This window comes from Calonectris borealis, chromosome 10, assembly GCF_964195595.1.
Source record: "Calonectris borealis chromosome 10, bCalBor7.hap1.2, whole genome shotgun sequence".
NCBI lineage: Eukaryota > Metazoa > Chordata > Aves > Procellariiformes > Procellariidae > Calonectris > Calonectris borealis.
In genome coordinates this window covers 22,973,962-22,994,589 of record NC_134321.1, presented here as the reverse complement: position 1 = coordinate 22,994,589, position 20,628 = coordinate 22,973,962, and the positions used below count along the sequence as shown (strand labels likewise).

At 39.8% G+C, this 20,628-nt stretch overlaps 1 protein-coding gene across 1 annotated transcript in view; it reads left to right on the top strand.

The window, feature by feature from the left end:
• LOC142086392 (IQ motif and SEC7 domain-containing protein 3-like) overlaps window positions 1–6,787 on the top strand; it is a 172,772-nt gene extending 165,985 nt beyond the window's left edge. Inside the window, exon 4 of the mRNA XM_075159423.1 lies at window positions 6,414–6,787. Coding sequence (XP_075015524.1) covers window positions 6,414–6,480 — 67 coding nt within the window. The 3' untranslated portion in view covers window positions 6,481–6,787. The remainder of the gene's footprint in view (window positions 1–6,413) is intronic.
• Window positions 6,788–20,628: the final 13,841 nt, after the last annotated feature.

Sequence of the window (20,628 nt, the reverse complement as noted above, 5' to 3'; positions counted from 1 at the left end):
TCAAACATTTTTAACATCTCATAGGATAGTTCTATTCACTTCTCTCAGGCACTCTTGAATTATACAGTAAAATGAGTTTCATGTGCTTTAAGAGGCACATCCCCCTAGCCTCTGAAAGGTAGGAAGAAGCTAGTTGTAGGTTTAGTTCTCACATAAAAAATATATTGAAATGTTTATATAATTTATGTAGGATATTGCTGTTGTTCTGAGCAACACTTTTTTTAACCCCTGAATATTTCAGTATATGACAGTATGTGAGGTAAGCCATGTATTGTGGCACTCTGAAGGTTCAAGGCATGGACCTGCAAAAGGCTCAGCACTGCCTTTTGATTTGAATGGAAGTAAGGGGTTTTTAAACAGATGCAGGCCCTTGATGCCAAGCAGAGTCTGCCCTGAATATATCGAAAAATGTATGTTTTCAACTAATAATGCTTTATTTAACATAGATGTCTTTACTATGTGTTTTCCAAGTTCTCTTTGATCAAATGTGAAGAGCAGTAACTACGCAACTTAGTACAATTCGTTGTCAGGGCCAGTGTTTATTTCAACAGTCATCTTATAGAAGCATCAAAGGACAGCTAACCTAAGTAATTAGAAATGTGAAAACTGTTAAGAAATTGTGCATGTCATGAAAAAATTGTCTTTAATTTTTACTTTTACTATTAGTGATTAACTTAGTGGTAATTGCCAGCTCATGAATAATATCAAAATATTGGAAGTCTGGTGCTGAAAAATCAAATCACTTTGCACTGGTAATAAGGAAAGACAAAAACAAACAATGAATCCTAAATCTGTAAATGCATAAACCTATTTCTGATTTGAATCTTTCATCTCTTAGTTATCTCTAACCATGCATGTTTGGATTCATCCTGTTGTTTTACATTGCAGCATCTGTTTGTATGTTTGGGTTTTTTTTCTCCCATCAGTGCTCTCAGTTTTATTTGGTGGTACTGAATCCGCAGTTAAGTGGTAAGACAATTTAGTATTCCTTCAGTGAGGAGCAGGGCCTGAACACTGTTAGGTTCTCCACTTGCTTTTTAATGAGGCTTTTATTTTTCCTTTGTCCTTAGTTTATAATGTTTTAATTTTAAGGACTTGTTAGAGATCTTCCTATAGGGATGTTGATGGGGAAACCAGTTGTTTCTTGAATGTTTCAATATCTTGCTCCACGTAAGTTACTACTTTTATTGGTAGTATTTCTTCTGGAATTAAAACTTATAGCAGCATAACTTTGTGCTTAAAAAATCTTCAACTTCCCTAGCTTTTTTTGTGTTTCTGTCTTTGTGTAAAAAATAAATGCCCTAAGGGTGGCTGGGATCTGTAAAGCATGTACAGTTCTTAGAGTGCTAATGCATAAAACAACATACAGATTTGGATAATGCCCAAACATATGCCGCAAGACCTTCAGCTTTTGTTTAAGGATTGGGGTGTGTGAAGGAAACTCATCATTGACCTTGTTTGCTCTCAAGGAAGTTTAGGTCTCAAACACTCCAACTGTGTGTACATACATAGCCCTAACTAGAATCAGTGGAGATGCGGTAACTTCCAACAATTCATGATATAGTAGCGTTGCCCGTATTCACCTAATGGTAATGGAGCAATCAGTGGGTCAGTCACTGGCTGCCAGCACTTAATGTGCTCTACATCTCACTCACCCCCTTCCCTGGCTAACCAGCAGCACACGATCTGTGCTAACCTCCTTTTTTATGAGTGATTAGATAAGGGAGTTCAGGGATTAGATACGGCCTTGTTCTCCTCTTACCTCTTTCCCCCAGCCCAACACACAAGTTACCTGGGTGTAAGATGAGCTTTGCAAAAGATGTTTATGAGCCAGCAGAGCACGTCTGTGGCAAAGGTGGCCGACCGCATCCCGGGCTGTATGAGCAAGAGTGAGGGTTTTCCTCCCTTCTGTCACCACTTGCAAAACCTCCTCTGGACCGTCTGGCTTTTTGAAAGGCATCAGGAAACTGGAGCAAGTCCAGCAAAGGGCCACCGAGGTGTCTGGGGGCCAGAGCACATGACAAGTGAGGAGAGGCTGAGAGAAGGTGGGCTGTTCAGCCTGGAGAAGTCTCAGGGCTGGTGCTGTCTCCAGCTCCTTAATAGGAGAGTGTGGAAAAGGTGCAGCCAGCCTCTTCGAGGAGAGGATAGGACAAGAAGCAACAAAAGCAGACTGCAGTAAGGAAAATTCCAATTAGATGCAAGGCAGGGGAGAGGAGGGAATTCCACCACGAGCGTGGTTAAAGACTGGAAGAGTGGCCAGGAGAGGCAGTGGTACCTCTGTCTTCAACAATACTCAGTTCAACTGGACACAGCCCTGAGCAACTCGGTAGCCCTGCAGGGGACTGCTCAAAGGTATAGATACCTCCAGAAGTCCCTTCTAACACGAATTACCCTGTGATCCTGAAGTACTCTGTTCTTGGGAAGGAAAAAAAGAGCTGCAAGTTCTGTAGAATTTAGTTTCAAATTACACAGTGATGTTAATGCCGTCCCACAAATGTGGTGGCGTGTTAAAGCCAGACTGTTATCGTCTTCCTCATGTCAGGAATTTGTTCAGTTTACCCATGAGTTAGATTTCTGAAGCTTGTTGTATCCAAACTGATTGTTACAACTTGACATCACTATATGTAATCTCTTAGTCAAGTACAAATTACGCACCTGTTTTTGTAACAGATCTGCATATGGGAATGCTATTGCTGTGAATGAAAATCAGCTACTAGAACTATCAAGATTGGGCTTTAAATTTCCACATAGATTTAATAGTATTAAATTTAGCTTTTAGTCTTTCAGTTTATCAATTTATAAATAGAAGTCATTAGAAACAAAACTAACAGAAACGGATGCTTCGTTCTAACTTCAGTTTTGAGGCTTTATTTAGAAAAGACGCAGTGGGATTAATTTTGTAGTCCAGACTTAAAAATTAAATTTGCTCTGAAAGAAGCAATTAATGAATGCACTACAGTGAAATCTGGAGCATCTCTGATTTGCTGTTAGCTAATTGCTGGATGTTTTATTCACTCCAGCAGTTTTATTTCTAGTCAAGACTATCTTTGGCATCTGTTTTGAATTGTTAATAGGGAAATAATGCACTTTTAATAACTCCAGTTATTGCAGTAATCCCTTGCTTGCTCATTTTACAATGTTCAAAATAGACAGAAATAATGCAAGTTATCTTGCATTCTCCTATTACAAGAGAAGTCTTAGGAAGCCTAAGCATATAATGTACTTCCAGCTAGTTACTTGTCTGTTTGTGTTCCAGTTAGCCCGTATGCCTCCTGTGTTTGCTCTTTTTGATTTATTTTTGTTTGGAAATTAAAATAAAAAAAAAAATACCAGTAATGTCCGTAGCTTGGCTTCTTTGCCTCCCTTTCCCTTCCTGCCTCCCAAAGTAGAGCCTTAAAAACAACGTACACTAGTGTGAAGCTGCAAATTCCGTGGGGTCCTCTGTATTTGTCAGTGATCATTTGAATACAGGTTTGACGTCTGGTGTGAAAGGCAAAGTAAAGGAGATGGTGGTACGCCCTGGAGAGGCTTCCAAAGGGGCCTGGATCCATGCAGTCTTGTACTGGAGTTGCTGAGCCTCTTGCTTGACATGGCCTTCATTATCTCCGTGGCCTTGCAGCAAGAATACGTGCAAAGCAAAGCCCAGAGGTGTAATGGCATTCAGAGAAAGTAAACTTAATCATCCTGTTTCTTGTTTGAAGAACGGTGTGTTCCCAGCATTTTCTAAACACATCTTCTGTATAAACAAACTTCAGTTAGTACTTCAGCCTATCTGTATAGGCACTAGATACCCTATAACATACACACACTTCGGTGCACCTGATAGCTGTCGACTTGGAGTATATCACTTGAACCTTCAAGTTACTCAGCTGTTCACACCACTCCTGCACGTGCAGGGTTCGTTTACAGTCTGAGGGTAGTTCACCAGCCCACCCTTGGAGAAGGCTGCCTACTCTGCTGAAATTAGGGGGTTTTGTTTGTTTTCATTTTGGTTCTAATGCCCTGTAGCCCTAATGCTGCTGTAGCTGTCAGCTGTTCAGGCTTTTGTGTGATGAGTGTTACAGCAGAAATGGCTGTAGGAATGGCTCCACACAGGAAGATATAATGTAGAAGAATGCCCATGCTTGGGAAAATCAAGTTTTATTCATATCCATATTCTTTGTATGGATATGTAATAGGCTGATATATGCAGCCACAACTGTGGACAGATTTGCTTACCACTAATATCCAAGCATCTTTTCATCTCATGTGTTATTCATAATTATGATTTCCTTGTTCTGATTTGCATGAAATGTTGGCTGTCAGTCATTCCTTTCTCCATTCACTTTACCTTCCATCCTTCTAACATTAAATTTGATGCCCTTATGTCCAAAGACCGTTTTCAAAATCTTGAAGCTAGAGATTTTTCTTTTCTTTTTTTTTTTTTCCCCCAGTGATACCTGTGAAAACAAAAAGATAATGCAAAGGATGTTATAGTACCAAAGAAATCCCATCATTTTCTTGCAGTCTCTACCTGCTTAATGTTTAATCAGCACCTCTGGGAGGTAAAAACATTATTCTGAAAATACTGTACTTATGTGAAATTTTAACGTGGAATCTTTGTTTCACCAGGTAATGTTGGCTTACATGCAACAAACCACTGTATGGAAGATGATAGGAGGATTGATTGTGCTATTTCTTTTTGTCTGAGCCACTGGTAGGCATTGTAGCTGTTTTGTTACCATAACTGGTTAACACAGAAGCTTAACGTACAATGGTGTCTAGCTGACAGATGCTTCTATATTGTATTAGAGTGGTTTGGTTTTTCGTTAGTTTTTTCAAGAGCACGGGGGGAATTCTTGCATACTAGGCACAGCCAGGGAAAATTGGGAACTTTTTGCGTAGATTCCTGAAAGTGAAAAATACGTATTTACAGATGAATTTGATTCTTTGCAACTCTCGGTTTACTTTTTCCCCTGATGAGCACTGTGCTGTTTCCCAGGCTTAGACACATAGCAAATATTTGACATGTCCTTCATACAAGCATCTCTAAAGTCGTCCCCCACTACGCAGCAGACTCCTCAGTCCTGTGGGAGTTTCCCAGCCGATGATTAGTCACAGGCGAAGCTGTAGCTGCAGGAGCTGTACTTCAGAATCCTTTATACTATCGATATGACTACTTATTGAAATTTTCTACCAAAAAAAATGTTGAATAGGAATCTTAATTCTAACTGAATAGCAATTGCCTAGCTATATAACTTAGCACATGTAAGCACTGTAGCCTCTCTTTATAATATGCAGAGATTTAAAAGGTTGACTATTTTTCAAATTGAGCAAAGGAGGGAAAGCAACGTAGCTCAGCTGAGCCAGCGTATTGCAACAAAGATGCAATATGCAGATGAACAAAGCAAAACAGATCCGAATTCTGACCAAATCATATACTCTGTGCTAAGTCAGCATGAGGTTCCGATGATTATGCAAGGCATCTGTGTTCAAACCCTATGGCAAAGGAAAGCTAGCATAATTACAGTAACACTTGTAATTTTCCACTCGATGCCTACGTGATCTAGTGATGCAAAAATGGTGAATTGTGTTCATACGCAGCAAGCTATTTGAAAACAATCAGGAGTTGGCAGAATATAATGAAATTTACTATTTGTTTTTGGATTTTCTTGGTTTTCTTCCTTCATTGTGTTCCTTTCCATCCTCCTCATTTAGCTTGTTATTTAGTTTAAAGGAAATGACCACTTATGGTTGTGTTACTGATAAAGAAGTGACCTCGTACAAGTTTCCTGCTAAGACGGCATCCCTTCCTCCACCCACCATAAAGCACATTATAGCATTACAGATGTAGGTATTCCAAACTGCTTCTTTAATAGCCTTTGTGCCTTCTGGTTTGTAGCACCATTCATGATGCTGGCAACTCAGTTCTTTCTACTTTAAAAGAAGGTGGGGGGAGGAGTAAAGTGCAGATATGTTAATCATCAATATCTCTGTATGTAAATCACCAACAGAAGGGGAATGCACCTGTTCTGCATGTTCAGTGGAATATGGGCCCTGAAAATCCCTGTGGGAAGTTTCTTTTAAACATGTTAAAAATAAAGGAGCCATGGCCACAGTAGGCTGGGTATGTATATGACTACTTAATGTAATTTTTCTTATGGGAAAAACAGAAATTGCCCTTTCAAAACAGCTTTTGCCTCAGAGTTTAACTCTAAGTGTTGGCCTAGGCTCATTTGGTTGTTCTTCATTGTGTTGCAAGTCCTGTCTCTGAGATTGAAATGGGTTAATCGGATGGTACTTACAAACAAGTGACACTATTTGTGGATTTAAAAACAAAACCAAAAAACTCTCAAGCTTAATTTTCCTAACGCTGTTCCCTATGATTCTGTTCCTCTGTCTTTTTTCTTTCTTGCCCCCCTCTTCCTTGGCAGGGAAGATAATGTTCTGCACCAGTTCTGCTGTCCACCTTCGGGGTCTAGTAGTCCATCTTCAAGATAACAGAGAAGCTCGGGGTCGCTAAGTGCGCAGTCAGTGCTACATCTGTATAGTCCATCTCTCCTCTCCTCTCTTACTGGTGTGTATGGGACTGACACTTGCATGGATGCCATGGGATTCTGATTCATGTCAAGTTTGAGTTATTCAGAATGGCACAGCCGTAAATTTTTGCCATCAATGCTTGGTAATCTCCTCTCCATGCTTTTCTACAGCTCTCTTCCTTGTGTCCAGTATTTAAAACACACGCAAACTGTAAACAAATACGTAAAATGCAGTTTATTTTGAACTAAAATAAACAGTACCATAAGTCTTTAAGTGTACTGTGAGTTTTGTTACTGTATGTACATGGTCATGTGGTATGAAGGGTACAAACTAATGTGATTTCTTCTTCCCCAAATGTTGAGGATATGGGGTGGGAGGGGGGCTGTTTCTTATAATCTGTATTAGGTTGTTTTTACCGCTAACAGTCCTAGAAATCTGTTTCAAGGTTGGGCAAACACCACATGAGATTTTATGGATGTTACTATATAGAGATTAACCATTCTTTCTTTGCTTTTTGATTATTCTGAAACCAGCACGTTTACGTTGTTACAGCAGATACTCTAGCTATGAGTGATTACATTTCTAAGCTTCGAGGTCTGTCTTCTGATTTTGTTTGCCTATGTTTGTGAAAGTCTTGTGTTAAGCATTAGCAAAAGTTCAAGATCATTACTCATGTACTTCTGTCACCTAATTGATGAAAATATTTTTCTCTAAGCTGAGCACAAAATTGTTGTCGAAGGAATGAACTTGTACTTGAATGGCCCTGTAACTGCCACCAGATGAATGTGAACGTATCCATGGGTGTCTAAGGATAGAGTCCAAGCTACCATTGCCCAAAAGGCACTTTGTTGATTACATCTTTCCAGACGCATCTTGTGGCTCTAAAATAACTGGAGGATTTCTACTGGTTGGATCTTCCAAACTTAAACAGCAGACATACCTGGAAACAGAATTTCTGTGAAGTGGCATTTACGACCCTGAAGCTAGCAAGAAAGAAAAACTGTCTGGGGCAGGGGCGTGGGAAAGGCTCTTAAGTCTGCTGTTGCTATCGTAAGTTAAAATACTACTCCAAACTGTCTGGAGCTCATGTAAAGGCAGAGGTGGTGTAAGTGAAAAGGCAGGGTGTAAGTGAAAAGCTGATACTTATTTATAGTTACATGTGGCTTTGAGGATGGGATAAAAGGAGAATCATCAGGATCAAGAAGGGAAGAACTGCGAAGGTAGCATAAGGCTCATTCTCATCCTGTATAATGTGCTATTTTATGACCCTGAAGGAATCTACAGAAAAAACAGAATACAAGTTATTTGCTTTTCAGTTAGATTTGATCTGCTGTTTGTTAGCATTGTACCAATATTACCCTTCCTGTTTCTTGTGCTTGCCTTAGGTATGATTGTGAAATGTCCAAGGCCTAGGGAAGAATTTGCTCGCAGAAGACTAATCTGCCTTCATGATTTTGTAACAGTTTATCTATGTCCTTTATTCTGACTGCAGACTGTAAACAATATATGGTTTCTTCTGTTATTTGGTATTGAATGTTCCTTAGTTTCATGTGTTTCTTAATCACTTGGCATTACTATATATGAAGTACTTTCATTCCCACTGTAAAATTTGAAAATTATGTATGCAAAAATTGTATAGTAGATTACTGCAGTTTAATATATCCCTGGAACTGCTCTGATGTTTACTGGGCAGGGTGAAACACTGAAATATCTAAATGTTGCTGACAGTTTTGGTCTTTTACTGTATAATTAAGAGTTTCTCAGAGTTGCTTCCCAAAGATAGAAACAGTAGGAATTTCTGATATTTTGACTTGCTTATCTCCCTCCCAAATGTAAACAGTAATTAACTCACTCTATTCAGTGTACTGAACTGAAGCACTGTAATTATTCTCTTCCATAGGGTAGGATTTGTCCAATCTTTCAATAAGTATCTTTTATATATTTGTGTAAAGGAAAACAAAGAAGAAAGACTGCTGTTTAAATACGAAAATTAAAGCCACCAACTCTAGGCACCAGCCCTTTTACCTTGAAGTGACGGCAGTTGATTATCCTGAATTTGGTTATAGTTAATGATGTGTCTCGGGAGAAAATGAAGCTAAAGACTGATCCGTGTTATTAGCTGTAACAGGACACCATCATTGGTTGTTTTCTATGGTAGTTTTCCAATTAAGGGAAAGTAGTTTCATTATAAGTTGCTGGCATTTGAAACAATTTGAGTTGGTATCCGTAGCATCATCAAATCCTGGCATTTACTCTTCGTGGAGCAAATAGAGAAGCTGAGCTTTTCTGATGCAGTGAAAGTCAGAAATGCAGAAGTAAACATTTTCCTATTTAAATAAATCATGGCTGGCTAAATAAAACATGCTGTGAACCTCAGGATTTAGCAGTAGAGCCTAGCAGGGGTTCTCTTTTAGTTAACCAGAGTTTAAAAGTAGATGACCTAAATGCTGCACGTTATGATGAAACAGAGAAAGGTACCAGTGGAAAAATTTCCTTTCTCCTGATTCCTAGATGAATTTGCACTGTTTTTGTGAAGAGTGAAGACTGTCTTACCGTGCATTCTGGTATGGAAGGTGGAGTAGGAATGTCATTTTTCATATTTTTATAGACCAAATTTCTTCTTTCACGAACTCAAAGGATTGAAGAAAAGCTGCTGCTTTGGGGGAATTCAGTTAGGGAATTTCTCCTTTGGCACCTTTAGGCACTTGCACCTAATGGGATCAGGCTATTTTGTTTTTCTTCTGCAATGTGGAGTTCTCCTTTGCAAACATACTCAGCTCTTACATTCTTTTGGGTGGTTTTGCCTAAAATAGGTGGGTGAGACTTCAGTTTTGCAGAGCAACTACTGACTTGCTGTTATTTTCTGCACATGTATTATTTTCTCTCTGTAACTGACTGTGGGAAGTCATTAAAACGGCTCAGAGCAGTATGTACAGACACTGTGCCTGAATGGTATGGATTTTTATGCACCGCTAGATGGAGCAAAAAAAAACAGTTCAACTGTGATAAATTAGTCATCTCCCAAAGCAGACTTGAAAATAACTCTTAACTAGCTGAAGCAAAATATTGTGTAATACGAGAAGAAATAATCCCCTGAAAAATGTAGTAAACGTGACTGAAATCAACCTTTTAAAACTTTCCCTTAGCCATTCCACCAGCTATGTAATTGAATATGGATTGCCACAATTTCAAGCCACTCAAGATTCATAATGAATTTGAATTATGTATATAGTTTATGGCCAAGGAAGCCCCTTACTTGCCTAGGTGCCTGCGGATGGCAGAATGTCATCTGCTGATCAGAAGGAAGCAGCATTACAGTAGCATTTAAGGTGACTCATAGAGGTCATTGTCAAGAGGTGGGGACTTGGCTGCTCAGAGCGCACGTTCAGAAGACACTGCCTGCCTGAAAAGTCCCCTCTGAAACCTCCGGACTCAGTTTAGAAAGGGTGACATTCGTGATACGTAATACCAATTTGCCAAACGGACCATTTGAAGTGCTGCACTAAGTCCCTTTTCACCTCAAGTACTGAAAGGGAGCAGGAAGCTCTCAGAAAATGTAAACCCAAAGATACCTACACAAGCATCTGTGAAAGAACTTACCATCTTTGCGTTGTTGCCAGGATCGCGAGTGGTGGTAGAATTTTTCGAGTTTTTTACAGTAATTGAACAGTTCCTGAAATGGTGGCTAGAGGGAGCTCCAATGCAGCCTGTTTCAAAGCTTTCGCAGTCCGTCAGTCATTACAAACATGGCCTATTTTAGTACACGAAGCTGTAGATGAAAACAAAGGAGGAAGCCATCTATATTTATTTTTGCATGCTAGTAACACTGGAGATGGAGAAGTTTTTGATCATGTGGAATGACAAAATGGATATATATGCCGGCATGCCCTGCAGTCAATGTAGTTTTTTATATTTTATAATGATTATCATAAATACACCGTTTGCTTGTGTAGTTTGATCTGCCTCTACATTTCGCAAGTTGTAATGCAGAATATATTCCAAGGAAGGTGCATGCGTTCAACAATATATGAATAGCCATATGGGGTATTGTATATCCTACTGTCAGATGTCTGATGGTTATGTGGAAAGGAGTATAAAAACAAGACAAACATACAATGATACTTCTCCTAGGCTCCAGGAAATTTTGGCAAGAAACTAATCCATAGGTGATGTCTAGTAGGTTTTCAAATAAAGAAATTGATAATTGCTATTAAAAAAAAAAAGCAAGAAACAATTTCAAAACTATTAGATAGATGTTTCTGCTGTCAAAGCAGCAGAAATTCTCATTTGACTTTTCTACCTCTCCTGAATTAATTATAATAATTCAGTTAAGGGTACCACACCTGTATTTACAGGGCATTTGGCTTTATGAACTTTTTCTCTCGTGAGCAGGTATGTTTCACATTTTAACTTCACAAAATGTGCACAGCAGTTGCTCAGTACTGGGTGGGGAATCTGTAAGCAAGCACAGCTGCGCAGAAAGTTTGAATCATCTGCAGCGGTAATAGCTTAATGTGACTCAGCTGAACAGAAGCTTGATTTTTATTCCCCCCTTCCCCTCCTCTGCTGCTTGGTGAAGGACACTTTGCCTTCCCTTCTGAAGGAGGCCGCGGTACCAGACAGGATTACCTGACTGTGCCAGGTACTGAGCTTAGTGCTTGTAGGAGCCGGTTCCGAGCTGTGATCAGGGATCACGAGTCCTGATGAGCTGACAGAAATGGATAGATGAAGATTAAGAGATTAATTGGGTCAATCCGCAAGGAGAAACAACATCTAATGAGTTCAGTGAGAGTGTTTCCTGGCTATGTCTGGATCAAATTCAGCCTCCTGCTCTCTGCTACTAGTTGACCTTTTATGACTCGGTCCTGCTGCTACTCAGTTTCCACCCCTAACATAGAGATGTTCATTTACTGATCCTCAAAGGAGACTTTGGAGACCTTCTTGGGGATGGGAGGGTCTCCCGCACAGTGAGTTATTTTTGTTTTTCACAACAGGATGCCACAGGGTCAGAAGGAAAGAGTAGCTATACAGCTAACGTGTTCTGGTTTGCATAGTCAGTGTACAGCAAACATTTGGGTCCTCATTAAAGATGGCTTCTATTAAATAAAGATGCTAATAAGGGTGGGAGGTTTCAAAGATCCTGATTAGTATGGCTTCCTTCTTTGTGCTCAGCTAGAATCTTTATCTGCAATTAATGTTTTATCTTGGTCATTTCTGTAAAATATGGGTGTTGCGGTTTTCCCTTTAGAGTTGGGCATGAGATTTTAGAAAATTCGGAAATAACTGTCTGTGTTTACTAAACAAGCTGAGAAGCTGAAATTTCAAATAACCAAACACCATTTCTTCCTACAGTTTTGTTTAATTTCCGTATTCAAGTGAAAATTTGTACACAAGATACTTTTCATGAAAAATATGTCTCTTTAATTTCTAGTGTTTCAAGCAAGTACTGATGTTTCCACACCCATTAGAGTTCTTTGTTTTTATTTTTTTGATGTTACTTGTATGCTCTTTGGCCTGTAGTGATTTTTGGCTGATGCATTCATAGAACAAATGCACAAAATCAACCCAATTAATGACCCATTAATGTAAGCATTTTTTCCTAAAGAAATTATGTCACATTTCATTCACTTCTGATTTTTTTTCCTAGCCAATCACTGGAGCATTGCACACCTGAAAATGAGATAGTGTTGAAATCTATCTTGCTCGCTTCCTCAATTAAATTCATCTTTATGGAGAATTCAATTAGTTATAATTGATATTTTATGACAAGATTTTGCCAGAGGCTGGTGTAGTACAGAAAATTAATCTCAGTCAGGAAATGTTATTTAAATAGTTTTATTTTGTAATCCTACAAGCAGTATTTTTAATCAGATGGCATGTATTCCGACACTGGAGAGAATGGGCAGCTAGCCCACTGCTCACTCTCTTAGATGTAGCAGATGTTTCTGACAAACAAGTTTGTTTGCTTGTTGGTCACGAGGTGTCTGATTAAAGCAATTTCGCTCGGCTTTGTTCTTTGTTTCTGGGTGAGCTCTCAGCTGTGCCCGCTGCTGTCAGCTGGCCGTGGAAGCCACGAGATTGCTGTTGGTGCCTCTAGGACTCAGCGTGAAATTGAGGTGCTCTCCACATGTGTTTAGCTCTTCTGAAGCCCACAAAGACATGTCTTCTGCTTTATAATCAGACTTTATTATTGAAGGCGCTTTTTTTTTTTTTTTTTTGATTTTGGGGAGCTCAGTGAAAATACATATTTAATTTAGTGCTGCCAATACATACTGGATTCCAAGTAAGACATGAACAGTAATAGTTCTTCCCACAAACTGCTTGGTTAGATTACTCCAGTGCTTCAAGGCAACAAAATAGCCAGTACTTTTTAAAATAAAACTGAAAACAGCTGAGTAATAGGCATTGTCAACTCCTTTAACATTTTTCATCAAAGACTTAAGGATGATCAAAGACCCAACAAGGGAGGCAAAGGTTTAGGTGTGTAAGCGGAGCAGCAGGAAGCCTGTCACTTCATTACAGATGAGGCTAAATGAATCCCGAGCTTTGCTTTCATGTTTCATTAGGCACTTGTCTCGGCCACAAAACTTAGTCCAGCTTGAGAAAGCCCACAGTTAGCTTAGCCATGAATAGGAAAATTTGGGAGGCAATTTTTACTAGTCTCCATGTAAGATGCTTTATTTGTCAAAACTTGGAGTGGTAAAATATGTAGCTGTGGAGGCTAGAACTGAAGATGAAGTGGTGCCTGCTCTAGCCAGGTGTGCACGTTTCTGCCAGTTGTTTGTTTCACCTAATTCTCTGGTACTGAAAAGTTAAATGGTATAATAGAATTTGGGTAATAAGTATGAAATTGAGGAACGGGGAAGATTCATTTAAAGCTTCCTGTCTTTAGGTATTTTGACATTTTCCTTCCATGTTCTTTGTGTTTTGAGGGCTTTTCCAAAACAATTTCAGTATTGTGTGTATACATATATATATACACATATATAGCAGTTTCCCAAGTATGATTGTTCTCCGAACATGTCCAGCTGCATCCAGATGGCAGTCGGAACCTTTGGCCCTCTCGGGCACATCTGGCACTGCATGTTCTGATTTCTTGGGTTACATTGAAGCTGTACTAGTGCCCATGGGTACAAAGGCACCCTGAACTGTTCTACTGTAAATACTGTTTGGGACTTAGAATGAATATGGCAATCACTTTTGAACTCTGAAGTTATGTAAAGCATGTAGTCATCTTATTGTGGTTTCAACTGGCCCCTTTTATTATGAAAAGTCAGGGTAGTGAAAATTATTATTACGGTAAATTGAATTTTTATATATACTATACTGTATAAATATACGTGTAGATATACACACAAATATATAAATATATAATTTTTTTAAATCTGGTATTTATACTTATACACTTATACACTGGTATTTGCATAACTTCCTAAAGCTGGGGTTTCTAAATGTTGGACAAGAGCCTCTATGAAGTGGGCCTGTGCAGAACCCCCGAGCTGTGGTCCTGCGGCTGCCCTCGGTGAAACCCTGCACCCCTGCAGAAGAGCCTGTAGCCTGCGGGATCCCTTTGGTACTCTCAGGGAAGTGCTTGTCTCAACTTCTCAGGCATGTTTAAAAGTCAATGTGCCTCTGTACATTCGCTCAGCACACTTGATAAGTGTAAACTGCCAGTTAGCTGAAAAATCATGTTTGCTTTCTATGGACGAGGCTGCTCTGTAGCTTCCCCATCCTGCTTCCAGCACGCACACTGCTAACCCCCTTTCTGTTGTTTTGCCACAGACATGCTGATGTAGCTCCAGTTGTGCTTGTTTTCAGAGTCTGTAGTAGTTTGCTAGTTGCATGTTATTTAACTTACATTTGTAAGCCTTTCCTTACAGAAAACAATGATGGTTTTAAAAAAAGCTAACTCCATTTTCAATTCAGCAGGTTTGTAGCCTACAGAAGGAGCAGAATTACTAAAACATTTACTGTGCTTGTGTAGTGATAAAAAGGTTGCTTTCCATATTTAAAAGAAGCACCATAACCTCTGACAGACTGATATGGCGCACTACAATTTAAATCATTGAATCTCTGTCAATTTTCTTTTTCAGAAATGATGAAATTAATATAATAGGTGCAGATTTACAGAGTAATAGGGAAATTGCACATTGATCGAGGTCTTTGAATCCACTTAACAGCTCGTGTAATTCCGTTATATTTCCAGGGAAACAAAAGGGTCATGCACATTGATCTATAGTATCTTTCTTCTAATCTGCTGCTGCTTGTTAAATGCTAGGTAATCAAAGAAAAATATCACTGACATGCAGGGAAATAATCATTGATTGCAAGTGAGTGTATTGAAATAGGCTGAAAGTCACATGAATTCTTAAATTGTAATACTGATGTTTCTGGGCATCTACAGGAATGAATAGCTTTGTCGTGGTACCTGACATGCTTCTGGCAGCACAGACCGTGGCTCATGCTGCCGGCAGATCTGTGCAAGGGAATAAGGCTCCTCTTTAAGCCTTTTGTTTTTTTCTGTACGTATGTAAGCATGTGCTGTATGCAAACTACAGGCAGGTGCCTGCAGCATATGGTAATACATGGCAAATACTTAAGCTGCAAACTTCTCTCACAGCACTCATTCTGAACTGGGGATTTAAAATCTGCTGATGTGAGGAGGAGAGACAAATTACTAGTCTATAAACCAGTACGAAAAGTGGAGTAAAGTCTGTCACTGAACCACTCCTGTGGTGCAGCCATGTACTGCTCTATGCCAACAGATCTTTTAGGCTTTGAACTGTCTGCCATCATGTTCTTACGTACGCGTGAAGGAGATATACCCAACAGAAATGGTCTCCATATTTTAAAGGATGAAGTCGTAAGTCTCTGCTCTTAGGATATAACGTATTGGGGCCAATTTGGTGTATTCATTTGCATATTCAATTTGATGTCATTTTTTTACTTCGCTGCATCACTCTTGTACAGACCTAGCTGTTTTAGGAGGCCAGTAGTAACACTATAGCTCGCACTATATATAGTAACACTATATTCAAACACTTGTTTTAAATTACACATCCATTTTAGTTTTACTCAACAGCCTTTGTTTTGTTATTTTTCAGTCAAGTGATCTCAAAAGCCATGCAAGGATACTTGTAGAATTTAGATCTTTGTGGTAGATGGGTGGATACTGGTCTGGGGACTTGTGCAGAGCGTGCCCTTCTGTCTATACTGAAGCTTCTGTGCTTTTTCCTTGCAAGTGATACGATTTCGCTTACACTGTGGGTAAGCAGTCACACAAATGATAGCAGTTAGACTAACTTGGTTACTGTAAGCGCTTCATTCAGAGTAATCAAGAAACCTTACACATAATGTTAAAGCGTTTTCAGATTTATGACTTTCATAAACAGCACTTTCTTTGCAGATGATACCCAAACAAAAAAGAAGGTAAAGGTAGCTGCCTCTGGCCACAGTAGACACAAAAGAGAACTTCTGATGGAGAGTAAGTTTGTCCAGCCATATTGTTGAACAAGACGTTTTCAAACACTTCAGTTCTCAGATTACATTAGCCTGCTGGACCTTTGCCTCACGGAGGATTAAACATAGATCTGGAAACTTTAATGTCTTCAGATTGAATTATATACAATTGGCTGCTGCTATCAGCAACGCACTTTCTCTTCCTTCTTTGGAAAACCTCAATTCCCGTGTTGCATGTATGGTTTGGTTTTGTTTTCATGGGTCTAAATTTGAGCTGCAAATAGTAGTGAAGCTTGTTAATAAACATCTGATCTTCATGTAACTCTGGGAATAAGTGTAATTCAAATAACGGGCTTTACTTCTAACAAACCCAAAACCACATCACTGCAATATTTTAATATGAAATCAGTTCTTTTGGCAAGATGTCACTGTGAAAAACAATGCTGATTAGCTGTTCAGCGGATAATAAATTCTAAACCGTTTGTTGTCATGGGGGTGGTTCCTTGATAAAGATATATTTTTCAGGGTTCAGAGCTGGGGGACTTGCAGCTCCTTTGGAAAACCTGGTAGAAGGCTGGGGTGGCTAAATACAAGGCATACATGGTTGGTGTGAACTCTGAAAGTGTATCGTGAGGCATAGTGGTGAAGAGTCTTAAGCGGCAGGGCCATTAACCTTTGGAAGTTATTGCCAGAGTTAATCTAGCTGGTGGGAATTTTTTAAAATTAATTTTTCAAATAACATCTTTCACTGTACAATGTGTTACTACAAAACTGAAATTAGACCATTTCTTGAAAAGGAAGCTTCTAAGCTTCTCCAAGTCCCCCTGTTGTTACTCTCGCAGATTGCTCTTGGAATGCAGGCCCCAACTTTGTAAGCACAAACTGAGTTTTATTTAATATAATTCTGTTGTCTCTGCACAGAAATGCAGTTTTACTTGTGCACAATCTTCTCAAATTAATAAAGCCAACTGAGCTTCCTAGTCTGGCTATTTCCTCATGGCTTTTAGGTTTGTGTTGGGATGGCTTTGTTTCCTAGATACTGCTTTTCTTAGAGATTTAAAATCTCTTTGAGATAGTGTGATTATATTTTGATTTGTAAAGCATGTCATAAAAATGAGTGTTTGGTCATGTTTCTGTGCTGAACGCTGCCGAAATTATGACAGAACCCTGTGATGCAAAGGGGAGCCTCCTGAAGGAGGAAAACTGAAAGAAAGCTTGTGCGTATAGCTTGCATATAGCCCAACCAAATTCAGTTACGTTTCTAGTATGGCAAGTAGAAAAGTGTGTTCAGAGTTTTCCTAAAGCTCTTGTTTTTCTCTGATCTGTTTCTGTCTTTGAAGCAAACCTTTTGGTCGCTGAGCCATGTGGTGTCTGGAAGCGATCCACCAAAAACTTTTTATCAACCAGTTGATTTTCTGAACAATCAGTTGCCTGCTTAGATTTGTAATCCAGCTTTAACTGTAGAGACCTGGGAAAATGAGCTGCACTCTGAGGACAGGCAACACGGGCTTTCCAGCTCAGAGATGCACAAAACCTGTAGACCCAGCAGAACTGTAGTTGGGAATCCAAGTCATTCAAGCCCCAAGTGAGGAATCCAAGTCATTCAAGCCCCAAGTGAGGAATCCAAGTCATTCAAGCCCCAAGTGAGTGTATTTAAGTACTTGCTTGTCTAAATGGTTCATTGAAATATTTGGAGCATAATGTATGAGAAGAGAAAATTAGAAGCAAGAATTTCAATGGTATTCTTTAAAGTTCTTGGTCCTTCCTTCTGAATGCTGCCTTTTCATAGGTGAACAGTGCCAGTTATGTCAGTAAAGCTATTAAGTTGTATATCCAAAAGAAAGGTTTAATTTGAACTATATTTTCAGCTTGTGTAAGTTTTTGTTCCAATGACTAATCTCAATTGAGTGATGTTTAGTTCTGGCCTACTTACCCACGCAATTCTGCAGAAACCTCTGGAGCTGGGATGTTCTACTTTTAGATCTACGGTTCAGACAGGCTACGGTGAGACAGGTTTTCTGAATTGAATCCACACGTGAATGTAGCTGCCAGAAGCATTACGGGTTTCCTGAGAGCTTCTGCCTTTGTAGCGTACCTGTTTTAGGATTGCAGTGTGTCGCCCCCAGAACTGAACGACAACATGGAAATGAGTTGGTGGAAACTGGGTCAGAATAGCCATGCCACGTCAGGGCAAACATCCGTCCAGGCAGTACTGGATCTCTGACAGTGGTCCATAGCAGTGCCAGACGTATAGGAGTAAGACAAGTCTGCCTTCAGTTCTGGAAGATATCTTGATTCACTTATATTGCACCAATTAATGCAGGACACAGCTGCATGTCTGATAAACGATGCTCCAGCCAGAAAAGACATTACAGCAGAGCTTCTAGCCATATATCCATCAGATTCTCCTAATTTCTGGGAGGAGCCCAATCTCGTCATTAGTTTCTGGTCCATGATATTCAAATTAGAATTTCCCACAGCTTGTTCCTTCAGAGCCATTTCTTTGTGATATCAGGCGAAGGACTGTGCAATAAAAGCAAATGCTGAACTGCTAGCCACCGCGTCCCTTTGGCTCAGGGCCCTTCTGAGTTTCTTCAGGAATATGTCCTCCCTGATGGCTTGGCAGATCTCTGGGCAAAGCCAGGCTCCGCTAATGAGGGGGAACTCGAGCTGAGATGATGGCTGAGCAGAATTTAGAGATGGGAGGCCAAATTGTTGCCTTGTTACTTTTTTCTGTTAGTTCTGTGCTAAGTAACTTCACCGTGTTGTGGGTGCTTTGGGGACTTGGTCACTGAGCCACTAATCAGAGGGGAGCAGACTGAAGACGGTGCAGCTTTCTGTGTGTGGTTGAACTACAGCGTTATGCAGAAGGCATCATACTGTGCAGCGCTTGATACCTCGGTGTTATGGCTTTCACTTGGAGCTAACGCGTGTGGGGTGTCAAGCTGGACATCCTGGAATCCTACCAGTGCTCACAGAAGTGACTTCCAGCAAGTTCACACAGAATATGAAGGGATGATTTTGTTTGACGACCAGTGTAATGGCTGGAATATAGTTTTGTTTCTGTGGGAGAATGTTGTTCTGGCTGAGTATGACCCTTCTGTTACCTTCTTTTTGCCTGTAACGATGAGATGCTTTGGCTTTACCTACCAAGTGGAGTACTAAGGCTGGGATCCAAAGTGTTCAGCAGTGCTAGGTTTCAGACAGTCCTCAAGCAAGGGTAAATATTTCCATTTAAGGAAGCTGCACTTTGGAATAGAAAGAAATAATTTGGTCCTTCTTTGTAACTGAATGTGTGGAGTATCACTGCATCAGCCTTTCTTCTGTGATTGAAGGATTCCTGTTCTTCTGTGCTGCCAGTTCATACAAAGAAACTGTGACAAGCAGCAATTATTCACTGAGCAATATCTAGCACAGTGTCTTAAATATTTAATATATTATTCTGCGTTCCTTTCCTCAGCATTAAAAAGATGCAACACCATGCTGCTTCTAGCACAAAAGGTTTGATAGAGTCAGAGCTGTCTTTTCCCGTCACACACAGGCACTCTGAGTTGTCATTTGCAGACGGCATATCTTTGTACTGTGATGCTCCAAGTGAATTTCACTTCTTAGCCAAAAGATTATATATTTAAACAATCTTTATTTGGGATCAAGCTGTGGATTTGCTTCAACTACAATTATTTCATCTGCCACCATTGTGCATTTTCATGCCAGAAGAACATCTTGGCTTTTCTCAAATTGGAAATTTTTCTTGCTGTTTGCAGAATGTCTGGTTATGATATGTAGTTATGTGTAGCCTCCGTCAGCAATACAATAGGCAGTACTGTGGTCTCATTTATCCTCTGGTTAACAGCTAATGAAGCAGTTGCGGCCATCTGCACTGATGGAAATGGACTGCTCCTATCCCAGCTAAGCGTTATTCAGTAGAATTGAGCCTGGAGGGCTGGAAGTTGCCCACGGGACCCTGAGAAGGGGAGGCGGCCGTACTGAGCTGTCTCGGCGTGGGGACTCTCACAAGATTATCCACTCGGCATAGTAACAACCTCCATATAACTTTGCATTCCATCAAGAGAGTTAACAAATTCTCTGTAAAAGGTTTATAGCATAGAGACAATGCTGGACTACTAGAAGTACTATATTCTGTTTATCCAGTCAGCGAGAACGTAGTTCCTCTGTGGTTCTGTTACGCTGGTGCTTGCCGCAGTCACATTGACATCCTCCTTAGAAATGTCTTAATGATTTACATTGTCACTGTTCCATACTGAGAGACAGAATAGTTTAAGGATTCTGTCTGTAATGCTGTCTCCCAGATCAATAACACTCCCTGTCTACTATCACAGCTGAGGAAAGCAAGATTTAAGATTGTCGATTCTTCAAAGTATTCATTCTCTACCTTCTCTATGTCCATATGGTATAAGGAACTCCATCCCATGCAGTTTCAGAAGTAATCTTCAATAAGACTGATTTTTGTATTTATGAAAAACAGTTTCTTTCATCACAAAAAAGCAAAATAAAACAGAACTTGTGTCATTACTCAAGGTACTGAGAAGCTAATTGTGTGTCTTAAATCTACTAAGACATTTTGGAATATGATCTTTTAAATACCCAATTGCTAGGAATCCTGTACCCTCGGGTTCGCTCACTACACAA